At 36.9% G+C, this 19,152-nt stretch overlaps 11 protein-coding genes across 11 annotated transcripts; 7 read left to right on the top strand and 4 right to left on the bottom strand.

Moving 5' to 3' along the window:
• Positions 1-301: 301 nt before the first annotated feature.
• Positions 302-1,522, top strand: B0P05DRAFT_550750 (small subunit of acetolactate synthase-domain-containing protein). Its single transcript, XM_051579280.1, has 5 exons — positions 302-402; positions 446-841; positions 906-1,076; positions 1,125-1,329; positions 1,376-1,522. Exons 1-5 carry the CDS (start codon positions 376-378, stop codon positions 1,480-1,482), a joined length of 906 nt encoding a protein of 301 aa, XP_051432633.1. The 5' UTR covers positions 302-375; the 3' UTR covers positions 1,483-1,522.
• Positions 1,523-1,545: 23 nt separating this feature from the next.
• Positions 1,546-2,778, bottom strand: B0P05DRAFT_550744 (uncharacterized protein). The gene is made up of 4 exons (XM_051579279.1): positions 2,522-2,778; positions 2,118-2,476; positions 1,871-2,065; positions 1,546-1,827 (listed from the first exon to the last, which is right to left on the bottom strand). The coding sequence occupies exons 1-4, from the start codon at positions 2,730-2,732 to the stop codon at positions 1,582-1,584; spliced, it is 1,011 nt and encodes a 336-aa protein (XP_051432632.1). The 5' UTR covers positions 2,733-2,778; the 3' UTR covers positions 1,546-1,581.
• Positions 2,779-4,251: 1,473 nt separating this feature from the next.
• B0P05DRAFT_573393 (signal recognition particle, SRP19 subunit) lies at positions 4,252-5,231 on the bottom strand (the record flags this gene model as incomplete). Its single annotated transcript, XM_051581507.1, has 3 exons — positions 4,252-4,587; positions 4,628-4,775; positions 4,825-5,231. The coding sequence occupies 3 exons, from the start codon at positions 5,229-5,231 to the stop codon at positions 4,252-4,254; spliced, it is 891 nt and encodes a 296-aa protein (XP_051432631.1).
• Positions 5,232-5,338: 107 nt separating this feature from the next.
• B0P05DRAFT_619976 (CDK-activating kinase assembly factor MAT1-domain-containing protein) lies at positions 5,339-6,562 on the top strand. The gene is made up of 5 exons (XM_051583428.1): positions 5,339-5,458; positions 5,506-5,594; positions 5,643-5,795; positions 5,854-5,927; positions 5,976-6,562. The coding sequence occupies exons 1-5, from the start codon at positions 5,390-5,392 to the stop codon at positions 6,191-6,193; spliced, it is 603 nt and encodes a 200-aa protein (XP_051432630.1). The 5' UTR covers positions 5,339-5,389; the 3' UTR covers positions 6,194-6,562.
• A 178-nt stretch (positions 6,563-6,740) lies between these two features.
• B0P05DRAFT_589213 (uncharacterized protein) lies at positions 6,741-7,045 on the bottom strand (the record flags this gene model as incomplete). The annotated part of the gene is made up of 2 exons (XM_051582719.1): positions 6,741-6,784; positions 6,841-7,045. The coding sequence occupies 2 exons, from the start codon at positions 7,043-7,045 to the stop codon at positions 6,741-6,743; spliced, it is 249 nt and encodes an 82-aa protein (XP_051432629.1).
• A 627-nt stretch (positions 7,046-7,672) lies between these two features.
• B0P05DRAFT_589212 (major facilitator superfamily domain-containing protein) lies at positions 7,673-9,342 on the top strand (the record flags this gene model as incomplete). Its single annotated transcript, XM_051582718.1, has 9 exons — positions 7,673-7,903; positions 7,942-7,987; positions 8,033-8,088; positions 8,128-8,182; positions 8,237-8,313; positions 8,357-8,657; positions 8,702-8,803; positions 8,853-8,951; positions 8,993-9,342. 9 exons carry the CDS (start codon positions 7,673-7,675, stop codon positions 9,340-9,342), a joined length of 1,317 nt encoding a protein of 438 aa, XP_051432628.1.
• Positions 9,343-9,978: 636 nt separating this feature from the next.
• B0P05DRAFT_474565 (uncharacterized protein) lies at positions 9,979-10,149 on the top strand (the record flags this gene model as incomplete). Its single annotated transcript, XM_051574797.1, has 1 exon — positions 9,979-10,149. A coding segment is annotated over one exon (171 nt), but the record flags the coding sequence as incomplete, so codon positions are not given.
• Positions 10,150-12,723: 2,574 nt separating this feature from the next.
• B0P05DRAFT_580500 (kynureninase) lies at positions 12,724-13,871 on the top strand (the record flags this gene model as incomplete). The annotated part of the gene is made up of 4 exons (XM_051582025.1): positions 12,724-12,831; positions 12,881-13,099; positions 13,170-13,345; positions 13,388-13,871. The coding sequence occupies 4 exons, from the start codon at positions 12,724-12,726 to the stop codon at positions 13,869-13,871; spliced, it is 987 nt and encodes a 328-aa protein (XP_051432626.1).
• B0P05DRAFT_550718 (uncharacterized protein) lies at positions 13,872-14,640 on the bottom strand. The gene has a single exon (XM_051579278.1). The coding sequence runs from the start codon at positions 14,620-14,622 to the stop codon at positions 14,035-14,037; it is 588 nt and encodes a 195-aa protein (XP_051432625.1). The 5' UTR covers positions 14,623-14,640; the 3' UTR covers positions 13,872-14,034.
• An 856-nt stretch (positions 14,641-15,496) lies between these two features.
• On the top strand, positions 15,497-18,454 carry B0P05DRAFT_605034 (Muskelin N-terminus-domain-containing protein). Its single transcript, XM_051583333.1, has 12 exons — positions 15,497-15,748; positions 15,797-15,826; positions 15,875-15,952; positions 15,996-16,054; positions 16,098-16,235; positions 16,276-16,543; positions 16,590-16,755; positions 16,804-17,008; positions 17,050-17,216; positions 17,261-17,872; positions 17,916-18,145; positions 18,188-18,454. Exons 1-12 carry the CDS (start codon positions 15,535-15,537, stop codon positions 18,295-18,297), a joined length of 2,277 nt encoding a protein of 758 aa, XP_051432624.1. The 5' UTR covers positions 15,497-15,534; the 3' UTR covers positions 18,298-18,454.
• On the top strand, positions 18,430-18,933 carry B0P05DRAFT_573388 (uncharacterized protein; the record flags this gene model as incomplete). Its single annotated transcript, XM_051581506.1, has 1 exon — positions 18,430-18,933. One exon carries the CDS (start codon positions 18,430-18,432, stop codon positions 18,931-18,933), a length of 504 nt encoding a protein of 167 aa, XP_051432623.1.
• Positions 18,934-19,152: the final 219 nt, after the last annotated feature.

Genomic DNA, 19,152 nt, shown 5'->3' with positions numbered 1-19,152 from the left:
TTGTGTCACGTGAAGCTCAAGTAAACCAAGGACAGAGGCAATGGGAAAGACATACTACTTATGAGCATCCAATAAATAAGCCACTTAAACAGAATCATTCATGGCCAACCCAAACTCTAAAATATTTATGACCCGTATTGAAGAATGAAAGCCATTTGATTTGGTAGCAGGCAAACTTGAAATTGAGATTCACTGATAGATGTACCAATAAGCTTGCTTTGTTCTTTATGATTCAAATTCTCGTCACAGCCAAAGAGTTGCCAAATCTAGGGAAACTGACTTTTTATTTTTTGCCTTATCTTGTCAGTGAGTATAAAAACCTCAAGATCCGCATTTCTTTTTTCTTTTCTTTTCTTTTCTTTTATAAACAAGGGAATGCTTCGATCTATTGCAACTCGCGTTGTAAGTCATTGATATAAACCAAATGTCATGATTAATTCTATAGGTTCAAACACGCTCTCCCCTCATTAACGCTAGATTTTTAGCTAGTCAAAGTAGTTCAGCTACTTCTGCCATTTCTTTTAAGAAACATATCCGCCAACGTCGTTTCGGCCCCGTTCCAGTAGTCCCTCAGCCTACTGTTGAAGATGCTGTGTCCAACATCCTCTATAACACACCTGCCCCTTCTCAACAGCCTGAAACTCGCCATATCTTGAACTGCTTGGTTCAAAATGAACCTGGTGTTCTTAGCCGTGTTTCCGGTATCCTGGCTGCCCGTGGTTTTAACATTGAATCCCTTGTTGTTGCTAATACTGAAGTGGAAGATTTGAGTCGTATGACCATTGTTTTCAATGGTCGTAATGTTCAAATTGAACAAGCAAGACGTCAATTGGAAGATTTGGTAAGTCAGTTTGTAAAGACACAGAATCTAGAGGATTAAAAACAACAACAACAACAATAATAAGGTACCTGTTTGGGCTGTTTTAGACTACACCAAGACCAAATTGGTTGAACGTGAACTTTTGTTGATCAAGGTGTCTATTCTTGGTCCTGAACACTTGCACGAACAATTGCCTACTGCCAGATTAGATGATGATGTAGAATATGAAGATGAGAATGTATCTCATTATGAAAAGGTAAACACAAATAGATTGTTTAGGCAGTCATGCTAAACTTATCTATAGCATGCCATTGAGGCTTCTTCGGATACCCTTCGTGAAACTTTCTCTCATTTGCGTGCATTAACAGAACTTACTCGTCTGTTTGACGGTAAGATTGTTGATGTCTCTTCTGATTCTGTTATCATCGAATTAAGTGCCAAGTCAAGCAGATTGACTTCATTCATGAAACTCTGTAAGCCTTTTGGTATCCTTGAAGCCTCTAGAACCGGTAAGTGGTCATTTATGATCATCCTATATACTTATTTGTTATATAGGTGTCATGGCTATGCCTAGATCTCCTGTTCATGATCATTATGAACCTCAAACTGAACATTCTTATGAAACCGAAGAAGTCGATGCTTCTTTGCTTCCTCCTGGATAAAGCTCATTTCTGTGTAAATAAAAACCCACTTGTCAAATCATACTGAGTCATACATTTCATTGGTTGTCTGTTTACATAAGTTTATTTTGCTGTGTAACTTTAAGGTCTTTTATATTCAACTAAATAACCCAAGATATTGGATAGACTGACAATACCAATCAGTTTGTTCTCTTGATCTACAATAATGAGTCGATATACGCGCTGCTTTCGAATGATTCTAAAGATAGAATGAAGTGTATCATTTAATGTACAAGTATGGACACCAGGATAATCTTTGGGTCTCGCTTCCATTGCTTCTCCTACTGACATATCCAACTCTTTATATCTCCCTGACCGAGCAATACTCTAATAGAGGATGAATAGCTTAGCCTTGCCGTGACTGCCTTACCATCACATCAATGGTTTCGTATACATTAAGCACAACGCCATTTGAATCCACAATAGGCACAGCACTGATATTCTGTTCCACAAACATGTTGATCACTTGAATTACAGGTGTTGACATGGAAGCTGTCGCCACATTATCAAAAGTACCTATCTTTAGCTCTGATAATGGTTGACGTAATGCTTTTGTATATTTAAACTAGAATAAATAACATCAGTTCCCTCCTCCTCCCCTTTTATGTTATTCTTACATTGGATGCAATAAATTTCAAGATTCTATACTGTGTAATCACACTGACTATCATTTCTGTGCCTGTTTCTGGTTCTTTGTCTAACAATGGTACACGGTGTACTCGACTCTCAGCCAGCATGTGACATGCATCATACAATGTTGCCATTGGATCCATAGACACAAGCTGAGGAGCAGGTGCACCCACTTTCTTTTCTACATTTCTTAAATGAGCCAATTCAAAGCTCTCTATTTCTCGAAATGCATCTTCCATAGACGAATGGGTATAATAATATTGGATCAAGTTGATAAAATCAGCGACTGTCAACATGCCTGCAAATTTCTGCGTTTCACTCGACCATAGAGGAGCAGATACAATACCTAAGCATGTGAATAGAGAGTTCCAAATAAGACAGGACATATTACCATTCTGTACAAGCGCGTTAAGTGCCTTCTTGACTAAAAGGTGAGTATCAAACACAATCACTCGATAACTGACGGGCAACACATCGTATGCTGTATGTTCTTTCAGGAATGAGCGCATCAGAGATTGTATCTCGCAAGCTTGTTCTGGTAAAGAAGTTGATTCTTTGTCAGAGTTATCTACTGAAGGTACACTGGATGTTGAATAAGACATATCTCGCAGAAAGAAAAGAAGAAAAAAAAACAAGAGAAAATCCCGTTGTATTGAGAAATACCTAAATATGATTCGTCAATACGACCTGCAGATGACAAATCTGTAGAGGTTGAAATTAACCTGTCCGACTAAAGAAGTCTTACAAATAAAGCATTGTCCATTATTCTTTTCTTTTTTGAGTACACCAATAGCGTAAGTCATAGAAGAAGAACAAAAGATTAGTTTGTATAGATCAAAGATGGAGATAAGAAGCAGTAGACATCAACAACAATGCTATACTGATAGAAGAGTATGCCACACACACACACAGCACTGATCACAAATATAAAAAAAGGATTTATTTCTTTTGTACACTTTATCCATTAGATGCATTTGAAACAGATGCTTAGTGTTGTTTACAATAGAATCATGTTTATTATTTTAATAAAGTATGTCAGCCTTTAGTTTCACTTCATATAAAGAAGTTACTCACAGGAGTAGCCAACGCGAAGGCAACTGACTTGTACTCCCACTCCCTTCATTGGCACCTTGCCAGGCCCACGATACACTGGAGTATGCCAAATCCTTAGCAGAGCCTTCAACAACTTCCAGCAAACGTCCTTCGTTTCATAGTTGATCAGCGTCTATAAACCCCTTGCTTACTCTCGGGGTGGTAAGACAAGGAAGCATAGTCATCAACTATAACAGACCAATTACGATCAGGACTATTTATGGACAGCCACGGAAGGAGATATAGCCTGAGGAAGAGACACCAAAAAGTCTTGACAACTATTAAAAAGAAAAGAAAAGGATATATTAGTTGTGGGTCACTTCTGAACAAGGCTGGACAGAGATTCTTGAACAAAAACAACCAGATCAGTCAACGGTAAAACCTGATCTTTAGAGAAACACTCTTCAAGAAGGCACCACTCTCCTTTTCAAGTGAATGTTTTGTACTCAGCCAGTAAGATGCATAAATGCAACTCATCTAAACCAAGACATAAATATGAATACTACAAAGCTAGAAGTAGAATAGCCTTCCAACCTCATATTATTACTGAACAAGAAGGTATACTCCTTGAACGCAATGCAGCACTTCCTGGAGTAAAAGAATAAGAAAGGAAAAAAAAGAGGGAGGTTACGCGTTAAATAGGATTGGAGTGGAGTCCAAAAAGCATTAGCCAATTGTTGTAATGATATATTCCCTCTGGTTGAAGAGTGATGTATCCTTTTTCATTACTTTGTTGATCCCACATGATTATTTCAAACTAGATGATGTCAATGAAGACTTCTTTTTGATGTGGCGGTCTATAAGCGCAGTGAGTTTGTTGCTATGGAAACACTATTACAGAAGAAATGCAGACATGAACCATGTCCTACTTTGTCATGATAATCCCTCTTTTTTTCTCTTTTTGTGTAAGGTATTAAGTATAATTTCTTTCTTTTTTATTGGTAGAATAATGTACAGCTTTCTTCCTACGAAGAGAGTACAAATAGCGCTTACGCACTTACAAAGAAAATATACGCATAAGAACACATTTTAACCACGCACATATCTAATCTTTTGTTTCTTGGGTTTAGCAGGAATTTGGGGCTGTTGAGCTGCATTTTGTGCCTGCATTTCAGCCAATGTAGGAAGTCCTTGAGCCTTACGTTGTTCATCTGCAAGAGCTTCAATTTCTGCCAATGTGGTCATAGGGCCTACAATACTCTTAGGCACACTACCTGTCTTTTGACATTCAGGTAAAATTTTGGCAATAGCCACAAACAATTGTTTACGTGTAGTGATATCTGCATTCACAAAGAAATTGGATGAATTCTTGATTTGAACACGCACACGACCTACATTGGCCCAATCACGGGGATGGCGTTTACCCTAATCGTTCTTAATACACATTTTCTCGCCATGTACTTACTTCATAAACAACAGAAAACCCGAGTTTTTGACAGGCAATTGCCATATGATAAGCATGAGGGTTTTTGGCTGCTTTTTCCTTAGAAATCTTACGACCTTCTTGTACCGTTTTGTCGGCATCAATGTAACAAGGATACACACAGACCCAACTAAAGATATGGCATCAGCATATAGAACAATAGTCATAAGCTTACTTACTCTTTGTATTCATCAGGATGCATTTGACGAGTAGTACCTGAAGGTGTAGTTGCGACAGCAACACTTTCTTTACGAGAAACAGCAGCAGGAGCAGGAGCAGGAGCACCACCACCGAGACCACCACCGAGACCACCCATGCTCTGCATCATTTGTTGAAGTTGCGCCATATCAGGCATGCCTCCTCCACCGCGACCAAGACCACCCATACCTTGCATCATCTGTTGAAGTTGTGCCATGTCGGGCATACCACCACGACCAAAGTTAGGCATGCCACCTGCATTAGAACTCGATCGTGAAGAAGAGGGTTCATTAGGAAGAGGAAAATCCATATTGTCTACATCCATATCCTCCTCATCTAAAAACACATGATTCTTTTTTGTCTTTTTTAAGTTATCTAGCATAGACATCTTGATGTGATTTTTAAAGTGAAAGAAGAAAGAAAGAAAGAGAAAGGGAATGGGGAAAAAAGCGTCACGCTAGTGTCTACGCGTTATGCAGAAAAGATAGATGCCGTAGTTCTTCCCCCTCCTCCTCTCTTTTTTTTCTTATATATATATATAATACCATGACTAGTACTTTAAGAAACCAAACCCTTATGATTGGCAAGACAGGTTCTTCTGTTGTTTCATTTCAGGCAAGTATTGAGTTATCAACAGGAAAATAAACTCATACGTTTCATAGGAAGAAGATGCTCAATGTCCTGTATGTAAGAGTGATAAGTATCTTACACCTAATCTCAAACTACTTGTATCGCCATGCTTTCATAAAATGTAAAACAAGTAAAACAAAAAGCAACACATTGGACTCATGTCTATTAGGTGCGAATCATGTATTGATCGTCTGTTTGGCGCAGGACCTGCACCATGTCCTATCTGTCAGCAAGTATTAAGAAAGAACCAATTCATGTCACAGATCTTTGAAGATTTAGCAGTAGAAAAAGAAGTGCGTATACGTAAAAGGGCAGCCAGAGTGTAAGTCATGTTCTTTTTTTTTTTTTTTTTTTTTTTTTGCTGATCATACAGACACTAGGTTCAATAAGAGACCAGAAGATTTTAGTAGTCTAAGAGCATATAATGATTACTTAGAAATGGTAGAAGACATAAGTAAGTCAAACGATTGTATATGTCTTAGTCAACTAATTCATCCATCAGCCTTTAATTTGATGAATGAGGTAGATGTAGCTGAGACAGAAGCCAAGATTGCAGCCTATGAAAAAGAAAATAAGGACAGTATTGCAGCCAACCAAGCCAAGAGTGTCAATGAACAGCGAGTCAGAAACTACCAAGATGAACTAGACAAACAAGAGCGAGAACAGAAGCACAAAGAATATTTACAGCAATTAGAAGAAGAAAGAAAGCAAAAGAATTAGAGAAATCAGACATTATTACCGAGCTAGCCACGACCAACAAATCTGCTCAAGCAGTAATTCAGAACAGGCAAGCTACTGCTCTTAAGCGATCTTCTGCTTTACGTCAATCCAACGAAACCAAGAAATCGATGCCTTCTTGGATTACTGCTGCCATGGATACAGAAATGAAGGAAGCGGAAGCTGATTTTGATCCATTTGATCTACAGTATGAATACACCACTGGATATACTGTGCGGGATAATTATAGTGATCCATCTGTTGATTACTTGAATAACAATAAGCCGGCAAGAGCAGGTGGTTATACAGCCAGATTTGCTCATCATCGTGCTATTATGTCTGCATTTACTGGTATTCTGTGTCAGCCTATGAAACAACAAGTGGACTAAGTTTTATTCTTTTTTTGTTTTGTTTTGGAAATAAACGGGTTATCCTTGAATGACACAACTAAGTCGATATTTCATTCCAAGATATGATAAATACATTCTAGTTGGGAATACGCGTATACTCTTTAGATGAGGGAAATTCAAGTCTACATTAATTTAGTAATTTAAATTACGATGATGATTGTACCTTTAATATCTACATAGATGCCTATAGACATACAATAAGCACAAAAAGAAAAAAAAAAGAGAGAAAATAAAGCATACCTCCTAAAGTAAATGCTTGTTCTATCTTGTAATGATTGTTTGATTGAAATGGTATCCATTTATTATCTCGAAAGAATAACCAAGTGATCTCTTGGGGATAGTCAGAAAGTGATTCAGAAGGATCAGTCTCATTCTGTATTGGACAACTAGAAGAAGTAGGTGAAGTGCTTTGGCTAGGTGTAAGTGGTAGTCGACTATAATTCATCAAGTGAGAAAAAAGAAAAAAAAAAGTAGATATATATATATATATATATATATATAATTATCAGATCATCTGACTTGTATCATTGTCGAAACAATCCCATGATAGTCTATGTAATGACGCCATTCACTATACACTTTATTGAGAAAATAAAACGAAAGTTAAATTCTAAAAATTAAGCAGAGTAGGAGATACATAAATAATATTTACATCAAGTTATAAGGAAGAGCAAAGAATTAATTAGTGGCAGACATTAACTAGTATATGTAAAATATTGACACGGACACGAGAAGGTGGTTGAATAATCTTGTCAATTGCATGATTAAAAATGAGATAGTCTTCAATTCATTACATTCATACTACTACACGCTTGACCAACCAATACCAAGCTGTGATTGATACTAAAGGCTGTATCACCAAGTATTGATTTTTTCTATTTATATGATCCTAAAATAAACAAAAAACTGAGCGGATTGAAGTATCATCTTGACATATTAAAGGGCTCTTGAATCCGGATATCTTTATTGCTGAGTTCGAGTGATAACAAACTGGGCTAATTTTTATTTCTGGTCACTATATAACCGAATTACATGTCAAAAAATCTCCTTTGTTCTTTCTTTCTGTTTTTTAATGAATAAGACATATCCTCAAGCATGGTTTGCATTGTTCTTACTTGTATTACTTCGGACAGCTGTTTCTGTATTTCAATATACTTTTAGTGTGATTCCTACAATCACAAGCCATTACTTTGACAAGTCACTCTCGATAGTCAATTGGCTTACTAATGTACAATGCATTGTTTATGTTATTTTAAGTTTCTTTACAGGCTATATATTCGAAACATTAGGTGTCAAACGATCTGTAGGTTCATGCTAGACATCATTTGTTCATTTCAATAGATTTTAGTCTCCGGATTTCTTTGTGCTTTAGGATCAGCCATTCGAAGTATAGCGACAATAACCCATCCTCCTTCATTCTTATGGACTATAGTGGGTCAAATTGTAGGAGGAGCAGCATCTCCTATGGCATTGAATATCATGACAATGGTAACTGCTTGTTTATGCTCGTAAGACTCATAATATAAGTTTGCTTCTACTTGGTTTACAGAAAATTTACGGGCAACAGCTGGTGTGTTTGTAGGTAAGTGAACAATGAAAAAAAAAATAATGCATTATTTATACTGTCTTGCATTAGCATCCAATTATGGTGGTATCCTTGTCATGTTTATTGTTCCTACAATTGCATCAGATGAGGCTGATATGTCTAAAGTGGTATGGGACTAACTTCTTAAGAATATGCTTTAATTGTATCCAGATTCATTTAGTCACTGGAGTCTGTGTCATCGCATTTCTCCCATTGTTTTTAATGCCTGCTAAACCGCCTACACCACCCAACAGCGTACAAGACACAGAACGTCCACCATTTCTTAAAGGACTTGTCATGCTATCTAAAAACTTCCATTTTTGGGTTTTGTTTTTTATTCATGCATTTAACGTAGGACTAAGTATTGCCTTTTGCGCTTTGTTTACACAAATAGTTAACCCACATGGTTATTCAGATGCTGAAGCAGGCCAGTTAAATGCTTTGGCTATCATCGCTGGTACATTGGGTTGCTGTAAGTCATCTCAATTAACTATATATTATATTCATGGTAATTAGCGGTTGCTGGACCTGTGTTGGATCGAACAAAGCAGCATACATTATTCCTAAGAATAATTGCACCTATGGTATTCCTGACAAATGTAGCCTTTGTGTTTATAAGTAAGTTCTCCTTGTTTTGAACTATATTCACCTCATGACATGATACAAGTTCCTCAAGGTTCTTTTGCTTCTGTATTGTTTATCATGACCATGAACCAGTTCTTTTTATCATTTCTTGTACCAGTAGTGATTGAGCTTGGTTCTGAAAGTAAGTTAGCCAAAGGAATGGACGCGGTATTGACTGGACAGCATCTTATCCTGTGGCTGAATCCACAACCAATTCACTTTTATGGCAAGGCGCTCAAGTGTTTGGCTTTGTATTTGTCCTTGTTATGGATGCCATGCGTGACATAAGTGGCATTCCTGCAAATAACATGATCCATGCACTTATCTTTCAAGCAGCTGCGTCGGGTTTAATAGCAGTGCTGGGATTTATCTTTCATGGAAAAATGGCTCGATCAGAAGCCATGAAATGGCAACAAAGCTTAGATCAACAGAGAGCTGCTGACAAGAATACAGAAAACCAATTATCACTTGGATCTTATCCTATTTCTTCTGTGTTCGAGTCTTCTATCAAGGCAAAAACAAACCAACAATAGCTACTTTTGATAGACAAAAAAAAAAGAGATACAGTGCTGTAAATCATAAACATAAATATTTTACTGTTTAATACGGCAAACTTTACACGATAGTAAACCTCTCTCTATGTACTGTCTTTCCATAACAACTTGTCGCGTTTTGAAAAATCACTTGTTGCATTTTTTTGACTTGTCACTTTATTATTTTAGTTCAGATGAGTAATTTCCACGAAGTAGTGTTTGAAGATGGCCAAGGAGGATTAAGAGAGGAAAGGTATTGAGTTGATGGAGGTAGATGAGCTTGAAGTTCAAGTTAAGAAGCTAGTCGCAATGGAAGACTATTTGAACCAACAGTTAGGTGTCAAAGTTGAGACGGCAAAAACCGAGGAGGGACCTGCAACGAACACTGATCCCAAAAAAAGTTAACACAATCTATTCAGAATACGACAAGATAAATTTCATCCTCCATATGCTGGCAAAGGCGCTCAAGAAAACTGCACCTGTAGCTAGAAAGTACAACATCAATAAGCGTACCGGTCAGCGTTGGTGGATTCAGTAGAAGAACGATCCAGATTCTTTTTTCCTTCCAAAAGTCAGAGGAGATCGCAAAAAGCTTAAAGAAGAGCATCACGTTTTCTTGACTGCCTTGCTAGACAAAACCCTGCAATCAATGTCGAACAAGCACTGGAGCAGTTAACTGCTAAGTTTGATGGATTGCAGATTGAAAAGTCAGCAGTTCATAACTTTATTACCAAAGACACGGGATTCACTTTTAAAAAACCTGCTTTCCACAGCCTTAAAAGAAATGGTGAGGGCGCTATTGAATGAAGTAAGATTCAAGTGGGCTAAGCAAATGATTGAAACGGACATGAGTTTTCTTAGAAACTGTGTATTTATTGATGAGTTTGGCTTCCATATTAACATGAATTGTAGTGGTGCGTGTGCAACAAAGGGTGAGACACCCATCGTGAAGGTTGAAAATACTAGGGCTGCCTCTCATACAATTTCGGGTGCCGTTATCAGCATATGCAGTCGTGAATGTCAGCATTCGAACTCCCAATTTATCCACCAAGAAGCTTGTTCCTGTAGAGATTGGCAAGAAGAGAAAACTTGACCAAGAAAAAGCTCAAAAGCCGAAGCCAAAGGAGACCACTATAGACCATTGTCTGTGCTTTTTAGGCGATACCCTTGATATTTTAGATGCATATGAATATACCCAGGGCTCGTATATCATCATGGATAATGCTTTAATTTACAAACAAATTGATATTCAAGAGATGATCGCAAATCGAGAATACAAATGTGTTTATTTGCCACCTTACTCCCGCCGAATTAAATCCTATAGAGCAATTCTGGTCGGTTGTTAAGAGCAAACTCAAGAGATATCAAATCCTCGAAGAGGAAACCCTGCAAGACTGTATCACTGAAGCCTGTAGCCAAATCCTTCAAAGCCATCTTTATGGTTTTACTAAGCACTCTCATTTGCGCTTGGAAGATTGTTTGAATAAAAAAGTCATTTGATCCCTTTCTAATACTCATAAACTCTTTATGACTCTCGTACAACTTAATTAGTTTACATCAGAGTTATGCATAAGAAAGCTTTGATGGCTTGCACCAAAGCGACAAGTCAAAAAAAAAATGCGACAAGTGATTTTTTAAAACGCGACAAATTGTTATGGAAAGATTGTATATATGAGCAAATGATATCATGATATGTGGCACTTTTGAGTCCAAAAAGAGCAGTTTTGAATATGATAAACGATAGAGGAAACCTTGATGATTTCAAACATCGACTGTTTCTTTTCCTGACCCTCGACGACCTTGGCAGTAAATAGATTTCCTGAAGGTCAGCAGCTAGCTCAAGACATCAGTATAAGCCAGCAGTTTTGAAGGGAAAAACAAACTGGAATTTGGGAACATTTACGTATAAACCATCAGCATCCAAGTGAATACTACTGAAGAAACAAAAAGAACCACCAATTTGTACAGACCAGCCCATACCAGTATTTGATTTGCTTCGAGGAATTATTAAAACAGGTTTCTATGCACCCTCATCTTCTTTTTTAGGGACCACTCTCTATTGGACATGTTCAAATCGAAACTCGCAGAGTACCGGGTCGAGAGGATATGGCTAAAAAGCATTATCATCGACTTCAAAAAACAATCGCTTTTAGTCATTTGATAAAAAAAATAAAAAAAAAAAGAATAAATTTATAAACAAGGTTCAATCGTTTATCACACATAAAGGAACCGATACTTTATCAAGTAAATATAAAGATAAATGATTTATTTGTGCTAAACTGACAGCAACTATACTGCCAGAATGTATACACTTATGCTTCTTTTTGGAGTAGAGGGAGTGTTTACTATTAATAAACATACATTTATTTTTTTAGGACCACCACAGTTATATGAACTATCCCCTCTCTATTCAGCAGTTTGCAAATTTCGATTTGAGCACACGATAAGAGATAGTCCTTAAGTAAAAAAAAAAAAAAAAAAAAAAAAAAAAAAAAAAGAAAAAGAAAAGAAGGTAGTGTAAAGAAGCCTGTTTAAATATAAGCTCTTTGCTAAGGAAACAATCAAAAAATTCCGTTCATTTTCTTATTTGACAAAAAAAAAAAAGACAGAGGGATATCACACAAGACAAAACGCATTGGACTGTAACCAGAGATATACTAAACTTGCACAGATTTAAATCTTTTTCATGACGAACATAGTCTCGTGGAAGAAAATCAGTATTCTCATGCATTCTTTTGTGACGTCGCTGATAGAAAAAAAGTGTACAAGATTTTTAAAAACCAATCACGAAAACCCTGCTCCCCCCCTTTTTTTTACCTTTTCTTTCAAATTATAAAATGTCAAATATCATTCAATACATTGAAGAAACCAAACTCCCATTGAATTCGCTCGAGTTGGCCGAGCATTTTGATACTCAAGACCCATTTAGTTCATTCCGTAACGAATTTGCTATTCCTCCTCGCAAAGAAGTCTCTGGCGATAAACCCATCATTGGTAATAATTCCCCTCTCTTTATAAAAAAACAATATGTTCACCTATTCTTATGTCAGAAAACCAAGAAGATCTAGAGAAACCTTGTACTTATCTCTGTGGCAATTCTTTGGGATTAATGCCTAAACGCGCTCGTGTATTAATCAATGAAGAACTCGATGCATGGAGCAGAAGGTAATAAAATTCAATTTCTAGAAGATAATTAAATAGCCCACGATAGAGGTGTTGAGGGCCATTGGAACCATCCTTACAATAGACCTTGGGCAACCATTGATGAAACAGTAAAAGAGCACCTTGCAAACATGGTTGGTATGTAGTTTCGGATATCAGGACATAAGAACACAAAACGAATAAATTTTATTAGGTGCCAAGCCAGTGGAAGTGACTTCCATGAATACATTGACTGCCAATTTGCATACTATGCTTGTTACTTTTTATCGCCCAACAGCATCTCGTTTCAAGATTCTGATCGAGAAAAAGGCCTTTCCCTCAGATCATGTAAGTAAGCTAACCAGTCAAGATCAATTTCTCACGATTTTATTAAAAGTATGCTGTAACTTCGCATCTTCAATCACGCGGCATTGACCCTGAGGTCGGGCTTTTAACTATTGCACCTCGCTCAGGAGAACATATATTGCGTACCGAGGACATCATTCAACTGATTCAGGATGACAAGGAAATTGCTGTGGTCATGTTGGCTGGTATTCAATACTACACAGGCCAATTTTTTGAAATCGAGAAGATCACTAAAGCAGGACATGATGCTGTAAGGGACTCTTTTTTCTTTTTATATATATATATATATATTATATGATTTATTTATTTATATGTGTTAGGGTTGTATTGTCGGTTGGGATCTTGCTCATGCTGTGGGTAATGTTCCTCTTCAGTTACATGATTGGAATGTTGACTTTGCTTGTTGGTGTTCTTACAAGTACTTGAATTCCGGTGCAGGTGGGATTGCTGGCTTATTCATCCATGAGAAATACAAGAGTGATGTTTCTAGACCAAGGTAAGCTGTTATAGTTTCTGAAACACTTACACATCCAACTAGACTTGCCGGTTGGTGGGGACATCAAAAAGAAAACCGTTTTGAAATGCTTCCCGAATTTGTGCCTAGTGAAGGTGCTTCAGGTTATCAAGTAAGTAACCCTAGTATCTTTACCACTGTTTCTTTGTTGGGATCCCTTCAAATCTTCGAAGCTGCTGGTGGTATTCAAGCCTTGCGTCAGAAATCGCTCTTATTGACAGGCTATCTTGAAAAGCTCTTGTTGAATGAGCTTCAAACTGAATTTGAAAATGATACAATCCGAATCTTGACACCCAGTGACCCTACACAGAGAGGATGTCAGCTGTCGTTGGAATTTCCGGAGTGTATGATGGATGTCTTTGATGCTCTCCATGAGCGTGGCGTCATTGTGGACGAACGTAAGCCTACTGTCATCCGTGTAGCTCCTACTCCTCTTTACAATACTTTTAAAGATGTTTATTGTTTTGTTATGCAACTTAAAGAGGCAATGAAACAAGTCTATCATTAAATTATTATTTATTTTTTTATTGTTTTTTATTATGATTAAATTGGTAAGTAAGTAAGTGTAATATATGATACAATGGAAAAAAAATTGTTTTTTGTTAAAATATATATTTAAGGGATAATTCATATAAAAGCTAGCTAGTATTATAATAGACATTAGGCATACTTTATCGTTTGCGTTTCTTTAAGAATTCGTCAGATTCTGTTCTACTGGTAGAAGTTGAAGGATGGTGAGGATAAGCATAATTTTGATGAAACCCTAAGGGCGGAAGATCTCTGCTTGTATCTAACTTTGGTTCAGCTGTGTTTGCAGAAAAAGTAGAAGCAGACAAGTTTCGAATTGAAGGTAAACGATTGTTCTGTAATGATGGAGAGAGTGGAGGAGGCGTTGTCTGTATTCTAGGCGGAGAACTGACCGAGGAAGAGGATGATTGTACTGAGTCTCTACTTAAGAAATGGCTGACTAAAGGATGTTCTGCATCACTCAGGTGTTGTGCTTTAATAATTGTGCGCAACATGTCTTCAATTGTCTTTAGTCGTTCTTCTATAGCATCTAGAGCTTGTTTGCTAGGTGCGTTACGTCTATCGTCTGTTGTAGAAGCAGAAGGGTAGATACATGGTACACCTGACTTTTCACAGTTGCGACATGGGTGCTCACCATTACACTTTGTCTTTTTGCGACGACACTCTCCACATGCACTCACTATCTTGGCTCGCTTTCTACGTGGTTCTGTTGTGTTTTCTTCAAGTGGCATAATAAATAAAAGAAGAAAGGAGAAAATAAAAAGAAAAGAAAAAAATATAAGAATGTGATCAAATGTATATATATAGGCAACAAGACACCCTCTATATTAAGTAATAAGCGAATGGCTTAATTGAGATATGATTGGATGGACGCCTCTTGGCTGGTGGAATATATATATATATATACGAATCTAGCAGCGGGTTTTCAAAGAAGGGAACTATTTTTATACTCAACAAAAAAATAAAAAAGCTACAGAAAAGGAAACTATAAGGGCTTATTAAGTAAATACAATCCAATCATTGCTTGTATTTACTTGATTTAAAAGACATGATCTACATAAAAAGACATATCTTACGGTATTGTTCCCTTTGGACTATGTCTGATTAAGTCATGGTGATTTACAATGATAATGTTCTTCATGATTTTGGCAGCAATTGAAATACCGATAGACAATCGTAGTTGGTAATCAACACTAGCCTTCTTTGAAGTGAAATCCTTAAACTTCTTAAACATTCCAAATGTCCGAGTTTACTGTTTGTTTTAAATATTTGCTGCTAAAGCTACAATGGGTGCATTTTTGATACCCATTTGGCATCAACTAACTCCATAGTTTTTCTAATACGTTTGATAATGTAAAATACATAGATCAAAACAACGGCTTTATATGCACATCAAATGCCAGTATGTCAAGTGTATTTACTAAGGTGATACGTAACTTCTTATCTGTTCCTCGGCATTGTGTTGCTATAGGAATGAACTCGGATGTCTAACAAAAAAAGGAGGGGGGGGATAATACCTTCTTTTGCCAAGACGTCAAGTTTTATTTTTACACCATTGGTCACATGATCAAATATCAATATTTTTTTTCCTGCATAACGTAAAAAAAAAGAGGCTTTAACCACATTTATCCTTTATTTTGAACATGAAAGAAGACATAAGCCTTCACGCTCTTGTGGAAGCAACATCTCATGAGCCTTTGGAGTATACTATCTATGACCACTCTTCTTTTTCAGGTCTTTATCATCCTCGTAATATCTGTGTCAATGATCCTACTGAACAGTCTTCCCGTTGGTCTTCTGGCTCACACGATCAGTCACAGTATATTACGATTCAACTTGATAAACCTACAGTTGCATGTAAATAAACACATTCTTATATGCTTCATGATTGACTTTGTATTTTAGGCGAGATATTGTTTGGAAAATTTCATCGAAGTAAACTACTCGAATAACAAAGCCATGGTTGATTGACTTGGTGAATAGGCCATGTATGTAACCTGAAAGAATTCAAGATCTACGGCGGTCTATCTCCCGACACAATGCATGAACTATTGCACAAAGGCAAGTCATTCTTTCTATTTCGACATCAACTAAACAAGACTAGGTTTAGTGGATGATAATAAAGCAGAGATCTTTCCTCTTCGATATATATATCAAGATGTGGTATATGACTACTTATTTCTCTTTCTTTGTGCTAATCTTCTAGATCTTTCCTATACAATACATTAAAATCATACCCTTGGCTACATTTGGTGCCAATTTCAACTATAGTATTTGGTATGTGGAAATTAGAGGTATTCGAGATGATGCATTGATGGAAAAAGTATATGAAGCCTATGATAAAGTAAGTCTTGCCTCAAGATCTCTACTAATATTTGAACAAGTATAAAGAAATGGAAGCCATTCGATTATGTCTCAAGTATTTTAGACAAAAGAATATGTTGGATGTGTATTCTGTATTACAACAAAAAGTCAAATTAGATCTAGAGCACCCTCTTGTCAGTGAATTACATGATACACTTGTCTCTAAAGGAGATTTTAAATCAGCAGAAGAAATTATTATCAAGGCAGATAAACAGCATGTATTTCAGTCCTATGTAAAAGAAGCAAAATACTTGCCTACTTGGCAGTCCATTACTGCATTTAATGATGGTCTGTTGTTACTTGTTCTATGTTGGGATAACTGACAGTATGTTAGATGGAGATGCACCCTGCGCTCGAGGAGGACATCAGATCTGTATGGATCCAGATAAAGAGCGTATCTACTTGTTTGGTGGATGGGATGGTAAACAAGAATTATCTGATTTTTGGTGTTATCATATCAAAGATAATCGATGGAAATTGATCAGTCCAGATACTTCTCTGTAAGTGACTTTTATACTTTATAAGACTGACTTAATCATATCTACAAGGCAAGGTGGTCCCTCAGCTCGTTCATGCCATGGTATTTGCTTTGATCCGGTTCGAAAGTCAATTTATGTGATTGGAAGATACATTGAAGCATGTCCTCTCAGTATTTCTACTGTATCAGAAGGACCTCTAAAAGGATTTGAATCTGATTTCTATCAATACTTTATTGAACTGGACCGTTGGATAAAAATCAGTGAGAATACATTGGTAAGTGCTTGATATAAATGTAAGCTTACCTTATCTACTAGCTGGACGGTGGTCCTGCTTTGTTGTGTGATCATCAAATGTGTGTTGATCCTGTCACAAAAACATTGTATGTGATTGGAGGACGTATTGTGGCACCTGAATCTATAGCACATCCTTACAGTGGATTTTATGCTTATGATATGGACGAATGTCTTTGGCGTGTGATTAGGTAACATAGATTGGGATGAAAAAGTGCATTAAAACGATGGTTAGACATGAAGAACGTACCACATCATCTGCCTGGTTAGACATGGACCATCTTGTGCCTGTTGGACGTCGTCACTCAAGCAATGGATCGTATGTTCCTTCACCCACTATATCCCGAGTATTCAAATCTCGAGCAGGTCATTCTGTCTTGATGGACACGATTCATCGCTGTCTCTATATCTTTGGTGGACAGCGAGGCAAAGAATTCTTGGTTGACTTGTATTGTTATGACCTTGAGAAAGAAACACTGGTTGAAATCACGCATGATTTTCAAAAGCTGTTTGGATCCGATGCAGGCTATACACAGCGCGCTACAATTCACCCTGAACGACAAGAGATCCATGTCTATTCAGGCTATTTACAGACAAAACCCACGCATGTGGTTCGTCATTGTCTTTGGGTCTATAGTATCAAGCAAAATCATTGGGAAAAGGTCTATGAAAGTGATTCCCAAGATTATTGGCAACGTCAGAAACATATAGAACCTCAACCAAGATATGCACACCAATTTGTCTACCATTCCAGCTCAAATACGCATTTCATATTTGCTGGTCATCCAGGTGATGCCACACAACCTGAACTGCGTCTCAATGACTTTTGGAAGCTTAGACTAGCAAAGTAAGCAACTTGATATCATATCAACAACTCATGTTTCCATTAGGCCAGATTCAGCTCAAGTCGTCCATCGATGTCTGTATCTACTGAGGACAAGAAAGCTTAGGGAACTATGTTTAGAAGATAATCAGGAGATAGGGACTATCTTGGACTATTTAAGACGCTATGTATCTCCTATTGTCAATTATGAGGATAAGGAAGAAGTAGCTCAATTCAAGAGTCTATGTGCTGATGTATGTCTATCTGTTGAGACAAAGCAAGATAAATCAATACAAGGTAAGTTGATAGATGAGTTATGATAGACTCATGTTATCATAGATACTTGTTTTGCAGAACGAACAAACGTATTTCAGGCCTTATTGACCTTTTTCCCAGCCCATATGAAAGAACCTGAGAGTAGCTTAATGGACGCAGTCAAAATTGCTTAAACCATGATAAACATAATGATTCATGAATGATGCTATCTGATATATATATATATATGTATTTATCCAATAGGTCTATATAAACTATAACCCTTTCTTGTGTGTGTGTGTGTGTGTGTGTGTTTTTTTTTTACAATGGTTGTTACAAACAGAAATAAAGAAGTAGTTCAATTCATCTATGGTTGTTATATTTGTGATCATATATTTAGGGATGCCAAACGATTGATTGATCATGTTCAACGTATTCATGGCTATGTTCTTCCTACTCGCTCGGTTGGTCGTAGACGCCCTGCTCATCCAGACTATGAATATCAAAATGATCCTAATGGTGAACATGATTGTGAGCATTATTCATGTCCTTCTTGTTGGTTTCATACACCTGCTAATAGAGAAGGATTGGATGATCTAGCAGAACATGTCAAAGAAGCCCATCATCCTACCAATATCAGTCAAGACAATGAAGAAGAAAATGAAGAAAGCGAAGAAGAAGAAGAAACAACAGCTCAAAGAACAAGAAGACCAAGTTCTGGTTCTACTCAATCAAATCCTAGTGAGACACCAACTCATCAAGAGGACCTTGGTAGTATTCTTCAAAAACTAACTGAAGTAACAGAACTCTTCAAGCATCTTATGAGATAATTTTTTCTTTGCATAATAAAAAAAAAAATCTTTTTTTTCTTTCTTTCTTTCTTAAAATGCCTACACTCAAGATCATCGACGATCAAGACAAAGCACTTGAACCTGTAAACCAAACTTTATGTGAAATGTAATGTTCTATCTTTCTCTTCATGATAATGACACTTCCTTCTTTAAATGTAGCTGTCAAAAACAATTTTCAAATTATGTCTGTCCTCGTTG

Source organism: Gilbertella persicaria (genome assembly GCF_025201335.1).
Source record: "Gilbertella persicaria strain CBS 190.32 chromosome Unknown B0P05scaffold_33, whole genome shotgun sequence".
Taxonomy (NCBI): domain Eukaryota; kingdom Fungi; phylum Mucoromycota; class Mucoromycetes; order Mucorales; family Choanephoraceae; genus Gilbertella; species Gilbertella persicaria.
This window is presented reverse-complemented; position numbering and strand designations above follow the sequence as displayed.

Bases quoted from the DNA above. Each gene is read 5' to 3' on its own strand.
- B0P05DRAFT_550750 (XM_051579280.1), top strand. From the start codon at position 376: ATGCTTCGATCTATTGCAACTCGCGTT. The intron at 1,077-1,124 runs GTAAACACAAAT...ACTTATCTATAG, and splicing joins ATGTATCTCATTATGAAAAG to CATGCCATTGAGGCTTCTTC. The intron at 1,330-1,375 runs GTAAGTGGTCAT...TTTGTTATATAG, and splicing joins CCTTGAAGCCTCTAGAACCG to GTGTCATGGCTATGCCTAGA.
- B0P05DRAFT_550744 (XM_051579279.1), bottom strand. From the start codon at position 2,732: ATGTCTTATTCAACATCCAGTGTACCTTCAGTAGATAACTCTGACAAA. The intron at 2,477-2,521 runs GTAATATGTCCT...TCACATGCTTAG, and splicing joins TAACGCGCTTGTACAGAATG to GTATTGTATCTGCTCCTCTA. The intron at 1,828-1,870 runs GTAAGGCAGTCA...ATCCTCTATTAG, and splicing joins ACGAAACCATTGATGTGATG to AGTATTGCTCGGTCAGGGAG.
- B0P05DRAFT_619976 (XM_051583428.1), top strand. From the start codon at position 5,390: ATGACTAGTACTTTAAGAAACCAAACCCTTATGATTGGCAAGACAGGT. The intron at 5,459-5,505 runs GCAAGTATTGAG...TACGTTTCATAG, and splicing joins CTTCTGTTGTTTCATTTCAG to GAAGAAGATGCTCAATGTCC. The intron at 5,595-5,642 runs GTAAAACAAGTA...CATGTCTATTAG, and splicing joins TCGCCATGCTTTCATAAAAT to GTGCGAATCATGTATTGATC.
- B0P05DRAFT_550718 (XM_051579278.1), bottom strand. From the start codon at position 14,622: ATGCCACTTGAAGAAAACACAACAGAACCACGTAGAAAGCGAGCCAAG.
- B0P05DRAFT_605034 (XM_051583333.1), top strand. From the start codon at position 15,535: ATGAAAGAAGACATAAGCCTTCACGCTCTTGTGGAAGCAACATCTCAT. The intron at 15,827-15,874 runs GTAAACTACTCG...CTTGGTGAATAG, and splicing joins GTTTGGAAAATTTCATCGAA to GCCATGTATGTAACCTGAAA. The intron at 16,055-16,097 runs GTATATGACTAC...CTAATCTTCTAG, and splicing joins GATATATATATCAAGATGTG to ATCTTTCCTATACAATACAT.